The sequence below is a fragment of the Ailuropoda melanoleuca genome, chromosome 13 (genome assembly GCF_002007445.2).
Source record: "Ailuropoda melanoleuca isolate Jingjing chromosome 13, ASM200744v2, whole genome shotgun sequence".
Taxonomy (NCBI): Eukaryota; Metazoa; Chordata; class Mammalia; order Carnivora; family Ursidae; genus Ailuropoda; species Ailuropoda melanoleuca.
This window is the reverse complement of record NC_048230.1, coordinates 57609706-57623271: the sequence shown is the minus strand read 5'-3', so window position 1 is coordinate 57623271 and position 13566 is coordinate 57609706. Positions and strand designations below refer to the sequence as shown.

At 55.2% G+C, this 13566-nt stretch overlaps 1 protein-coding gene across 2 annotated transcripts in view; it reads right to left on the bottom strand.

Moving 5' to 3' along the window:
- Nucleotides 1-8582: 8582 nt before the first annotated feature.
- PREX1 (phosphatidylinositol-3,4,5-trisphosphate dependent Rac exchange factor 1) overlaps nt 8583-13566 on the bottom strand; it is a 186872-nt gene continuing 181888 nt past the window's right edge. For both annotated transcript variants that reach the window (XM_034639807.1, XM_034639809.1), the window contains exons 37-40: nt 13061-13233; nt 11499-11601; nt 11164-11231; nt 8583-10291 (exon numbers count right to left, since the gene is read on the bottom strand). In XM_034639807.1, coding sequence (XP_034495698.1) covers nt 10249-10291; nt 11164-11231; nt 11499-11601; nt 13061-13233 — 387 coding nt within the window. In that variant the 3' untranslated portion in view covers nt 8583-10248. The remainder of the gene's footprint in view (nt 10292-11163; nt 11232-11498; nt 11602-13060; nt 13234-13566) is intronic.

The following is a 13566-nucleotide window of genomic DNA, read 5'->3' as shown; positions in this document are numbered from 1 at the left end:
GGCCACACACCATGGAAACAAGTCCCACCTGCCAGGGCCATTCCGTGTTCTTTTCCAAAGAGCTGTTTGAATCAAAAGCCAGAAAAAAGAGTGGCAAGTCTGTGTGGCCCCCGCAGGGCTGCCCTTCTCCAGCCTGTTGGCCTGCAGTGTTCCTGGCCCTGGAACAGTTCGTTCCCCCCTCCATTGTCATGGTGTCTGAAAAACCCCCAGCTCTAGGGATGTCCTGGCAAAGCACAAATAGAGAACTAGGGAACTAGGGGATGTCTCTCCATTACTCCTGTGGCACTGTGAGGCACGTGTCCCTCAGCAGGGAGCAGGGCCAGAGGGAAGGGGACAGACAATGGGTAGGCTTTGATTGGAGAGAGGGTGAATGGGCAGGAAGGATCTGAAAAGATCTGGAAGCTGAACCCAGGGCAGCAGGGACAGTCTCCATGGTGGGGATGCTGGGACAGCCCTGCACTGGGAACATGGGCATGGAAAGTGCTGGAAGAGGAATAGCAGGGAAGACAGCAGGAGGTCCTAGCTGTGCCCTCCTAGCCTGCTGGACAGAGGCTGGCTAAGACCTGCCCAGGATGGGGCTGTGCTGGGGGACTGGGCCTCTCTGCTGAATCTCCCAGAACTTCTGGGCAGAAAGGCAGAAGAACCGTATGTTGATTGCAGAGCGGGTGAGGATAGGAGCAGAGAGACTAGTGAAAACACCAGAATATTCTAGGCAAAAGTTGATGGTTTGGATCAGGGTGGGAGCAGTAAATGTAGAGAGAAGTAGCCAAGTGGCCAACACCCAAAGCAGGAAGGATTGGGGCTCAGGGAGAAAAGAAACGTTCCTCATGAGCCCTCTAATTTCAGGGAGAAAAGATTTTCCCAGAACACATCAGTGCAAGGCCCTTGCACCTCACTGGTCAGAAGTGGGTCAATGTCCACCAATGACAGGCAAAGGGGCAGGATCCCAGGATCTGCTTACAGCCTCGTGAAGACCACCCTGACCATGTATGGGGTCCAGTGCAAAATAAAAACACAGAGCCCCTTGCTAGAAGATAATTAAGAATTTCAAGACTGCGAGATGCCTGGGTGGCTCAGTCGGTTGAGTGTCTGACTCTTGGTCTCAGCTCTCAGACTCACAAATGTGGGCTATGATTGGCTCCATGCTGGGCATGGAGACTACTTTAAAAAAAAATGTATTTTAAAAGAATTTCAAGACAGCAACCACAGAGCCTTGAGCCAATCACGGGGCCCTTCTGAGCACTGTGTGACGACAGAGGTCACGTGCCCGTGAAGGCAGCCCTGTCTTCGTGATTCATCCCTGGGATGATCACGGGGCCTGGGCGGGAGGGAGAGTGTGGGCAGTGGGGGGAGACCCCAGCGTGGGCCACGGCCTCAGCAGGTGAGACTCAGCATACGTGAGTTACGTGCCTAGCTCTGCGGGTCCCTCGAATGGGATCAGTGGCCCAGGGAGCTACTAGAAGATGTAAGTGACACCCACCAAGTGCTGAGGACAGTGGTTCTTACTCTCCTCACCTCTTGGGACCAGATCCACCTCCTTCCCAGCCTCCTGGTGTCGCACAGTTGTAACCCAAGCACCCCCCAAGCTCCGGGAGGGTTTCCCCGGCCCACACCCCCATCAGTCTGCGTGTCTGCGACTCCGCCATCAGTCAGGTACCTTGTCTCCAGAAGAACCCTCACCTCTGCTTCAGCCTTCATCAGAGACGGCTGTCCACAGACCAGACAGGAGTGTAATTGTATGTCATGGTAATACTACACATTTCATAAAACCCAACAGGAAAAATGCAACAGCTTATGGAAATAAAATATTACAATACGACTTTCACTGTCGAGAGTCCTCTCGGCTTCCTTTAGAAAGCGCTCCAGTGGGCAGGGCTGGGGGACCTAGAGCTGTAATTGCGCTGGTTGACAGATGAGAAACCCGCCAGTGGCTTCCTGATTCTAGACGGAACTCCAAAGCCTGCCGGTCACCCATGCGCCCTGGCCCCTGCCCAGTCCGATGTCACACCCTCGCCCCCACACACACTGCCCCAGCTGCTGTGGCCTTGTCAGGCCTCCTCCGACTCACCAGGAAACTTTCTACCTCTGGGCCTTTGCTCCGGCTGTTTCTGCTGTGTGGACTCCGTTATCTCTGCAGTCTCTCCTCCTGGGTCTCCATTCCAGGGTCTGCCCCCGAGAGGCCTTCCCTGACCATTTATTTATTTTTTTTTAAAGATTTTATTTATTTATTCAACAGAGAGAGAGACAGCCATCGAGAGAGGGAACACAAGCAGGGGAGTGGGAGAGGAAGAAGCAGGCTCATAGCAGAGGAGCCTGATGTGGGGCTCGATCCCATAACGCCGGGATCACGCCCTGAGCCGAAGGCAGACGCTTAACCGCTGTGCCACCCAGGCACCCCTCCCTGACCATTTATTAAAATAGCTCCCACATCTGTCCCTGACCTCCCACCTGCTGGATTTATCTTATTGGCAATTACACCATCTGACATATTCATACCCCTGTGTTTACTGGTTTTGTCCATCTCTTCCAGCAGAAAATAAACTCTACAAGCACTTTGCTGATGTGACTTTGGGCCTAGAACAGGGCCTGGCACCCAGTGGGCCCTTAACAAATATTTGATAAACGATGCCCGAGGTGGGCCAGCTGGGTTGCAGGGCAGACCTAGGGTCACATAGGGGTTTCTGCGGACCTCGTTCGCCGGAATGCCAGGTGAGGACACGTTCTGGATAGGGTGGCTTTGTGTCACCAGCTGTGCCCTCCTTCCAGATCAGACCCAGCACCCGGTGACTCGGATCCAGCCTGATGGAAGAACATTCTCGTGGGGCCATTCAGCTCCATCCTGGCCTCCCGCAAGGACTCTGAGGCCTGGCTAAAGCAGAAGGGCTCCAAGGGAAGTGGGTCAGGACCAGAACTATCCCACCCAGGGAAGGAAGACAGACATAATCGTGGGCTTTCCAAAACCTGAAGATTAGATGAGCATAAATACCGCATAAGGGGGCGGCTGTATACTGATCCAAATCCTGCCAGCTACGGCCGCTCCTTCACTGATTCATTCAGCCAAAGCCAACAAGGACAGTCTGAGCACCTACTATGCCACAGTCCTAGGAACTGGGATACAGCTAGGATACAACTGTGAGCAAGGCAGGCCCGGCCCTCACGGAACCTGCAGTCCGCTTGCAGTAGGCCAACGATATGTGAGTTAAGAAATGCAAAAGGAAACTAAATAAAGACTGGATGTTGGGCAGAAAGAAAGAGCATGCTGTGTGAGAGTCAATACGTGATGATGTCTTTACTCAATCTGGAAGGCCTCTTGGAGGAGGTGGCATGGCCACTGAGACCTGAATAATAAACGGGAAGGAGACAGCCACAGGAGAGGCAGCTGGCAAGAGCGTTCCAGGCAGAGGAAACATCAAGTGCAAAGTTCCCGAGGTGGGAACAAGGAGTGAGATCAGAGAGCCTGAAGGACAGCTGGCCAGAGAGGCAGGGTGTGGGGGAGACTACAAAGGCTGGAGCCCCCTCGGTACTGGCTGGTCAAACACCCGGTGAGCTGGAGTCCGATGCGCTCAGTCCCAGCTCCAAGGCTTCGTGACCTCAGACAGGTCACTTCCCACTCTCCGCCTGTTTTCTCATCTGTAAAATGGGACTAATAATTGTGTCTTCTCACAGGTGCCGGGAAAACTGGTGAGGCTTAGTGACCAGAATCTTTGCCAGCGGGGATGCGCTGCCCTCCCCACCGCACCCCTCGTCCCCTGATTCTGTTCATGAAAGTCAACTAGTATTGACTGAACACCGGCAAGAAATAGGAAGAACTTACTGGGACAAGACTCAGATCGTCACACTCCACAGACAATGAGCGCCTCCAGCGTACTGACTGAGCACTGCACTAACATGCCCAGGACGGCACCAGGCATACAGTAGGTGCTCATGAGTCAGCACTGCCGTTGGGCTCCGTGGTGGGCCCGACCTCACAGCGGGCGCCTCCCTCTGCACCTGGGCCTGCCAGGCCTCCCGTGGGCTTCCTCTCCTTCCGCCTTGGTGACAGGCACCTCGATCGGGACCCATGGCACAGGCAGCCCAGAGCCCATGTGGCTTTAGCATTGAAGTCTCTAGGCCTCTTCCTGTACCCTTAGCCTCCATGTCCCTCCGCCAGGGACCCAGGCGGCTGCTCTGTCATGAGAAGCCACATTCTGATGAACTGCGAGTCACTAATAAATGTGACGAACAGGGGCCCTGCCCCTGCGGAGCTGACCTGGAGTGCGAGACGGGAAGCGAACCAAGGAGCGCTTCGGCCAGGTGCCGGTAAATGCTATGCAGGAGAATGAGACCGGGTGAGGGGAGGGAGGGTCACAGGAAAGAATGGAGGAGGAAGTGACATTTGAGCGCACAGGAGCAAAATGAGGGAGCAAAGCCCGAGGCCAACAGAGGGAAGAGCGCTCCAGGCCCTGGGAACACGTGCAAAAGCCCTGAGGCAGCACCCATGGCCAGAAGGCAGCAAAGCGCACTTCTGCTTTCCCATGAGAGCCTGCAGGCCTTTCCATAGTCAGGTGACCTCTTCAACACTTCCCCTCCCCTGCCCCCATTTCTACCAGCTTCTGGGATCAAAGTCAGATTCTCCCATGGTGCACCTGGGGCAGAGAGTCCAAGAAATCCAGCTGCCACTGTGCTTCCCACTTGCAACATGTAATGTTGCTCCCACGGCCCTGAAACTGTATCGGGGCCGGTATTTCTGAGCTGTGTGACCCTGGGTAAGTCACTTAAAAGTATCTGAGCCCATCTCCTCCTCTGTAAAAAGGAGCCTTACTAGTACCTCCCTCAAAGGGATGGCGAGAGGGTTGCACCAGAAGATGCCATTAAGCTGCCAGCCAAGTGTCCAATAGATACTGAGCACTCAACACACGTGAGAGATTCTCAACGTTGCTATTAATCCTTCAAAGACGTCTCAGGAAGGCCAGGCTGGTCAGAGGATAAGTCATTTTTCAGGAATTGAGTTGTGCCCACTCTCATCGTAGGTAGGGAAACTGAGGCACACAGAAGGACAACTTGGGCTCTGCTGCCCTACAGCCCTCTCCTGACCCTCCAGGAGATGTTACAAAGTGCCCAGAAAAGGCCACTTTGGGCTAGGATTTCTGACTCACCTCCCCACAAAGCCCCAAACCCCAGGGACTTATAGCATGAGCCCACCACCGCGCCCCCAACCCTGCCTCCACGGCTCTGGGAGGCTCAGCCAGGCCCACAGCGCCACCTGGTGGTCAGTGCTTCCGGGAAGGTCCTCGTTCCAGGCCAGGGTGGGGTGCACGTCAGTAATTGGTGGGTTCCTGGCCACAGCCCTCATGAGCATCTCATTTGACAGTGTACAAGGGTCTTTCACATCCTTCTCATACATCCAACTGCAAGGGACGAAAGAAGAGAAAGAAGGAAACGCGCAAAATAAAAAAAAAAAAGGAAAGAATATAGAGTCTAGCTCACAGGTGTGTTTTGGACAAAGAAAAAACAGAAAATCTAGGAAAGAAAGAAAAGGAGGGGAAAGAGACAAAAATAATCAAGAAAGAGAAATAACGTAAAAAATTAAAATAAATCCATCAGTTCATTAACTCATTAAAATTTAAAAATAAAAATGAATTAAAATTAAATTTAAAAAAAAATTTAAAGAAGGAAAAAACAAAAAATGGAAAAATAAAGAGAGAAAATATCCACACCAAGTCAGGCCAAGCCCAGTCCAGAAGAGCAGGGGCCAGTGCCCATCATCCAGACAGTCCCAGCCCGTGCCTCCAGGCCACCTCTGTCCCAAATGTGGGCACCCAGCAACGCACGTTTGTGTTGGAAGCTAGTAGGCAGGACCTGGCAGGACAAGAGCACAGGTAACCAACACCTCCGGTCTCTACCCGGTCTCTGGCGCCACCTGCTGGATGAACAGAGCACCACATTTATACGCTGGAAGCCAAATTTGGGAAACCTGGAGACCATTGATCTCCCAGCAACACAACCAGCTGGGTAAACCTCTCCACTTCTCAGAGAAGGAAACTGAGGCTCCAAGAGAGGTGGTGACCTCTCAGGAGCAGGCACCAGCAAGTACAGAAGACTTCCAGGTCTGGGGGGGAGGTGAGGTTATCCAATTTCAAAGGTCTCGGGCCAGATCCTCATAACCCTCCATCCAGTCCAGCCCCAGAACAAAGCCAGGTGCAGAGCACATGGTTAGAGACACAAGCGATGGCTGCAGGCAGCTGTGCCATGGGTTCCTGGCTCTGATAGTCGTAATCCTTCTTTTATTTAGCCATGGTTCCCTGATGCCCAGCACTGGGCTGGACACTGGGGACACAGAATGCAGAAGGGATATGGCTCCTGTTCTCGGGATGCTCTTACTGGTGGGAAAGGAGGATGGCAAATGCACAGACATTTAAATTTCGATAAAATCATAAAATGGCCAACACAGCCCATCCCACCTTTGGCTTCCTGAGTGGCCCCGGACACCACACACACCAAGGGGCCATTTCTGAGCTAGTTCTATTTGACAGCTGCAGGAAACTGAGGCTCAGAGGGATTCTGGAAGCCCAGGGGGGGGGTTCAAGAGATTCATTAGCTGCAGGGCTTTGATGCTCCATTGGCCGGCCCAGCAAGCCCTGTCACCAGGTCCTCCCTCAGCCAACATCACCATGGTGACTCGAGAGCTGAGGATCTGGACACTTATGAGGCAGGCACTGGCCAAGCTGGCCTGAGCGAGGCCAGCCCAGAGCCGAGGAGGTCAGGTAAAGGAATGTGCTGGGCCGGGTGGGGCTGTGGGGGACGGGAGAGCTGGCGTCTTGCCCAAAGGCCGTGGCCCTCCTCCGCGACAGCCGCACATGGCCAGGCAGAAATGTGGGTCAGGGTGAGACCAGAACTTCTGAATTTTCACAGGAAGCAAAAAAAATCAGAATTCGGAAGTGAAATCTGCTGATTCTCAAGTGTCTGATTCAAAATTATGAAAATTACACCATATCAGGAAAAAACAAAACCCCCATCTATTTCCAAGTTTCAACCCGCGGGCCACCAGTTGGAGATCCATAAAATGACCCCTTGCTCCGGGCAGCACTTCGAGCCCCTTTGTACAGTGAGAAAGGCCTTCCTGAAACGAAAGCAGGTTCTGACCACCACCACCACCACCACCACCACCACCACCCCATTTGCAAAGCTGTGTGTATGAAAAGGGCTGTGACTTGCTCAAGGCCACAGAGACCCTACCTCTCAGTTCCAAACCAAAACTGCCCCTGCCTATCACTACCTGAGATTGCACGTGTCTTGCTTCCGATACCCAGGAACAGCACAGGCAGAATCTGCTGTTTCCTATGCAAGCACCTGCCTGAAGGAAGGCATCAAATCCTCCCTGTTGACCCCAAATATAGACTGAGGTGACAGCTCTCCCCTCAAAGCGTTCTTCCCTGGATCCAGATGCTGGTCTCAGGTAATTCCAAACAATCAGCCCATCACTGTGCCTCAAATCCCACCAGGATTCATTCTCAACTATTACAGTATGGAATCTTTTAAACCTGCCATTGAAGGACACAAGGACATCTCTCTGGGAAGGACCCAATCTGGCCCTTAGAATGAACTCTGGAATGGGTTAGCTTGGAAGGAGAAGAGACTGCAAGAAGGAGTGCTGATCTGAGAGGCAGAACTGGGCAGAGACATCATGGCTCAGGGAGTTCCCAAGGGTGGCAGGCTTCAAGAGGAGGGTACCCCAAGGGAGCCTTTCATAGATGTCAGTGTCTTCCAGAGGGTGGGAAGAGGGAAAGACAGGATGGAGGGGAGAGGAAACGGTTGGACAGAGGGTAGGGAGGGGGGAAGGGAAGGAGGAAAGGAGGCAGGGAGGGAGACAGGGGGTGGCAGGAATCAAACAAGCCCAGCGAAACAGGTCTACAGCTCAGATCCAGCGCAGGCAATGAGATTTCTCTGGCTGGGCAGACGGACCCAAGAAGCTCCTGAAGGATGGCCCCGGCACAGGGAGGTGAAAGCCACTTCATGGGTCCAGGTGCGCACGCGCAGAGTCTGCGCTGGCGTCTGTTCTGATTGGCCTGCTTGCGGCAGCCTGGACTCTGATTGGCCCGGCACCAGCCCACGTGTTGAGCAGAACTCCACTCTGGCCCCATCCCAGATCCCAGAGCCCAGTGGGCCTTGCAGGATGGAGCCGAGGACCCCTCGGTGGCATCGTTTGGACCTACCCTGACCCCTGGGCACGTGTAGGGGAGCCCTGGAGTGACCTCCAAGAGAAGGCAAGGAATGCCTGGAAAATTGCGGTGAAATGGGAGCCCAGAATGGCATGTGAAGGGGAACACAATATAAAGACCATTATTTTCCTGGCATGCGTGAGGCACAGGCCCACCGGGTAGTCCTCACCAATCTTCCCCTGCAAGAGAACAAACACATAGACTGCCCCCATTTTAGAGGAGACAGGTTCAGAGTGGTAACGTTGCTGCAGGCGTCGCTGGCTTGGGGACTAGGACAGTATCGATGGGAAACGCCCCTGTCCCCCATTCAGAGCAGGAGCCCATCCCACCCCACCCCACCCCACCGGGGGCAGCCCCCAAAGGAACCCTCCACAGATCAGGATCTTTGTATTATAAACTGACTTTTAATAATAATAAAAAAATCTATCATGAATTTAATGAGAAGATCTGTACATTTTAAAGTAAACCAGTGCACAAGGCCCTTGCCCTCGGGGGTTCCTCTCCATCTCCCGCCAGGGGGCTAAAGCACATCTTCATTTGTATCCGGGTCACCTGTGTCCAGCAACAGGCCCACCTCTTGCAACGTAGGCCACAGTGGCAAGAGAGTGAGGGTTGGCCCCTGGAGGCCCAGGGGGCCAAGATGCTGGTGGGGCTTCAAGCCTTAGGGGCAGTGAGGAACCCATTCCCGACCTCAGCCACCAAACAAGCTTAGAAAGACCTTCTCTCCCTGCTACCTCAGCTAGGAGGCTTCCCTGCTGACATACAGAAGCTGGAGGGGACAAACTGCTGAGATTCCACCGCAGGTCCCTGTGCCCAGGAGGTGGGCAGGCTGGCTTCCTGTCTCTCTGGCTGGCTGAGAAGTCCCAAATGTCCTGCTCTGAGCTAACATCAAAAAAAAAAAATAATAAGTTACAGAAGCCACCACCCTGCATTTGCCGGTGGCCCTCCTCCCCTCAGGGCAGACACCTGTGCGGGACAGCATCTCAGGTAGGTGGTTCAACCCCCTCCAGCCCCCAGCCCTGGTCCAGCTGCCGCTCGAACCCTCGCAGTGCGGCATCCAAAGACAGCAGAGTCATTCATGCTAATGCGGACCGGCCGCTGGAGAACAGAGGTGGGTGGGAATCGTAGTCAATACCTATAAGTGATACCTTAAGACCCTAATATTAAAAAAGGATGAAATACCAACATTTTTTGAATTTTCAATAATTTAGTTTTTCTCTTTTTTAGTAGAAGTGGGAAAAGTCATCAATGCTACCTTATGTTGGTCCCGTTAGACAATACACCTTTCTTTGAAATTTAAAATGTCAAATATATAATCACACAACCCAGAGGAAAAAAACAAAAACAAAAAAACTCGACAACACCGACATAAAAACCCCAAAATAAACCATAGAGATTTCACGCCATATAAATAAAGTCGGAGCAAATCTCGCGCCCAGGGCTGATGGCTCAAGTTCCGATGGCGGTCACGTCGGAAGCTGGTGTGGCTTGCGAATTTCCTCTTGGTGACGGGTGGTGTGCCCTGTCCCTCTGTCTTTCCTGGCAGAGGCCTGGCTTTTCCGAGTCCACCGAGCAGGTTAGTACAGGATTAGGGGTGAATTGGAAGCTAAGGGGAGGAGGAGACATGTGTGTCGCCTGGAATGTGGACTTAGAAGGAAACCAGGGGTTTCAAAAGTGCAGGTTGAGCCATCCTGAGGCAGCTGGGTCTGCAGGCCTCCAGCTCCAGCGCCCGTGACTTCTCCCCTGTGTCCCGGGGACTTGTGGGCAGGAGCCCAGGTCCTGGCTGTACCCATCAGCCAGCTCTGCGTGTCCCCAGCACCCCTCGGGCTTCTGGCCCGAGTGTGGAGAATGGGCCGGCTCAGGGCCAATGGGCCAGCTCCTCCGAGAGCAGGGGCACCGCTTGTCCTCACGGGTGGGGATGGAGAAGGCTGGCAGGTCCCAGAGCAGGAAGGAGCCTCGGCCAGCTCTGGAGAAGGCCAGAGTGGCCCCCGATGCCCCCCCAAACCCAGCTCCAGAGGATAGAGCCGAGCACCAGGCAGAATCCCCACGTTCAGAGGTCTCCATCCACTGGCGGCTGGCAGAGGCGGTAGAGCCTGGTGGACAGAGGCGAAGAGAATGAGGAACGGGCAGGCAGGCCATTTTTTTGAACATGTAATCCCTGCCCAGAAAACAAAACTCAACAGGTCTAAAAAGACGCACGGTGAAAAAGATCCAGACTGTGCACGCTCTCTCCCAGCTGCCCGGCCCCTCCAGACTAGCAGCGGGTTTATGAACATAGACGCACATGCATGTTTGGGTGTTAAGATATGTGTGCGCGTGGGGGGTGTATGTGTACATTGTGGAGGGGCCACGTTTTTCCACACTTAATGCCAGACTAGACACAGCGCTCAGCCCATGGAGTTTTTTTTACTTAACAGATCTTGGGGACCGCTCCAGCACCCCATGGACAGCCCTGGTTTCCCTAACGTCTGCAGTGGCAAGATTCTGAGCTTCATCTGCAAGGAAGGAGCCACTCATGGGTCTCAAGCAGGACAGACTGGACAGATCTGCTGTGAGGAGGAGGATGGCAGGGGGACCAGCTAGGAGGCTGCTGAGGGGACAGGGGCAGGACAGAGAAGCAAGGCAGCCCAGTGGTCAGGAGCTCGGCCCCTGGACCACCACTGCCTGGCTGCAGAATCCCAGCTCTGCCATCTACTAGCTGTATGACCTGGGACAAGATACATAATCTCTCTGTGCCTCAGTGTCCCCACTGGCCACCTGGAGAGAATGCCCACAGGGTTGTCGTTTGGGAAAGAAATAAGAACGGTGCCTGGAGTGGTATTCGTCACTCCCCAAAGTGGGTCCCCATAAATGAGAGGTGAAGCCCCCTAGGAACACCAGGGGGGCTGCCAGGCGTGAGGCCAGGAGTTTCGTGCCAAACCCAGGTCCTGGCCTTCTGGGGGGGTCGGAGGGAGCAGCCACTCACCGCGGTGCACCCTGGGGCATCTGATCCTTGACTCGGAGGTTTTTGGCCAGAATCTCCACCCTGGGGCCCTGGGAAGAAAGAATCATGAGGCCCAGCACCTGCCTCCACCCAGAGTTCAGGAAGGAAGCATGTGGGTGCGGGGGGCGGGGTGAGGGGAGTCACCGGAAGCCCCAGATGCTGAAATCTGGGGCCCCAGCAGATGGGGAGAAGGCCCAAACCTGGGGCTGGTGACCACCCAGTCCCCACACGGCCCTTCATCCCACCCTGGCTGAGAACCCGCTATGCCCTCAGCCCCCAAGGCGCTAGGGAGTCCCCGCAGGATGGGGCCGCCTCACCTGCTTCCGCATGATGTCCGTGGCCTGCATGATGCACTTGGGCAGCAGCCCGTGGCTCCGAGCCAAGATGGCCGCCTGCTCCAGGGAGACGCTCAGGGTGCTCCTGCAGGGGAGGGGCAGGCAGGGGCCATCACTGCCCTCTCCCCCCTCATGCCCTGCCCTCTCCCCCCAGGAACTGCCCCTCCTGCCCCCAGATAACTGCTGGACGTGCTCCCTCCCCTCAGGCGTCTTCTCTGAGAGACCCCCACCACCCCTCCCTCCTGTCCACCCCCCACACCTGCCCATCCTTCCTCCTGGCAGCCAGCACTCCTGCACACAGTGGGCACTTTCCTGCTCTGCTCTGGGCACCCCCTAAGACGTCAGCACCACGCAGCAGGAGCTTTCCTTTGCCTGTGCTGTTCTGATATTCCCAGCGGGTCAGCTGGGAAGAGGTGCTTGGTAAATATTCTTGTGGAAGGAATACATGAAGCGACTCCCCTAATGCCCCACAACTTCTCAGCAGGGCTTGACACAGACACATCTAGTCAGCCCTCCCATCTGTTCTGTACAGTTCTAGAACATGGGCTCTGCGGCCAGACCTCTTGGATTCAAGTCTCAGCCACAGAATTACTCTGTGACCCTCACTAGGTCAGCGGCCCTTCCCAGGCCTTGGTCTCCTTAACTGTAAGACAGGGCTAGACCATTACCAGGGCACTACTGACCGGGGCAGGGGGGAGGGCGGGGGCCTGTCCTGCGCTTGGTAGGACGTTAGCAGCGTCCCTGGCCTCTGACCGCTAGATGCCAACAGGACCCTCCTCTCCCCATTGTGACCATCAAAAATGTCTGCAGACATTGCCAAGGGTCCCCCAGGGCTCAAAATCGCCCCGCACAGAGAGCCCCTGGGAAAGGCCACACACACTGGCTTGCTCTAAAGAGGAGATGAGTTAATCCCTTAACAACGGTGCCTAATGCACAGTAAGCATTCTCAACAAGCATTTATTGAGCACCTGCTGTGTGCCAGGTGCCGTTCAGTGCCAAGGTAGGGCAGAGAAAGAAAACAAGTCCCTGTGCTCGCAGAGCTGGCTGACGCTGGGGTGACCGGGAATAAATGAACACACGAGCAAAGTGCCTTGTGTGTGGGATGGCGGTGGGGTTGCTGAGGAAAAGAGTAGGGGAGGCCGTTGGTGGTGGGGAGAGAGTGCAGTTCTAAACAGGGAAGTCAGGGAAGGCCACTCGGAGAAGGTGACTGGAGGGTATCCAGTGGGGCGCGGAGGCCAGTTCTGCCCCAGTAGAGAGGAGCGAGCTTTGACTGGAGAGTCAAGCAGAAACACAGCGCACAGATTCTCATTCACACCAACCCCAGAGTCAGGGAGCCAGAGAGTTCCACGGGCCTCCTCGGACCCCCTACTCCTGCAGTCCCACCTCCCAAACAGAGGGAGGGCCAAGGCCACGACAGGGCTCAACAAGCAGTGCCAGAACCAGGATTCAAAGCCGGCCTCCTGCCTCCTTGTCCTGGGCCCCCAAACTTGCCGGGAGCCCGTCCAGCCCCCTCCGGCCCTGATGCAGGAGTCACAGCAGCTCACCTCTGCATGCCCGTGCCGCACATGGCGATCTGGCAGGCGCCCAGGCGGTAGCACAGCTCAGAGGAGATGGGGATAAGGCCGGCACCCAAGCTCCCGCTGGCGCCAGGTTTGGGGTGGACGAAGGACTTCATAAGGCGGCAGAGCTCGTCCAGGGCGTTGATGGGGCGTATCAGCTGCAAGGCAGGCGCACACACCACACACCGGGACATTCACAGGAGGCCCCCACCTGGCCTTCCTTCCCATCCTCTCCCTCCCCTTCAGCTCTGTTACTGCAGCCGCCCTCCCAGCTCACCCTCCCGGGGTAATGGCCCAGTTAACTTTCCACGACCCCTGCTCAAGGACCATCTGTGGCTCCCCACTGGCCTGCAAGCTGGTATTCAGTGTTTACTCTGTATTGCAGGCCTAACCTTCCACCTGCCCCGGTGTGCCCCCAACGAACCCTGAGAGAAGTGCCCCCTCTGCTGTCCTCTCCAAACAGTGCCTTCCTGGGAAGAGCCCCCCCCCAC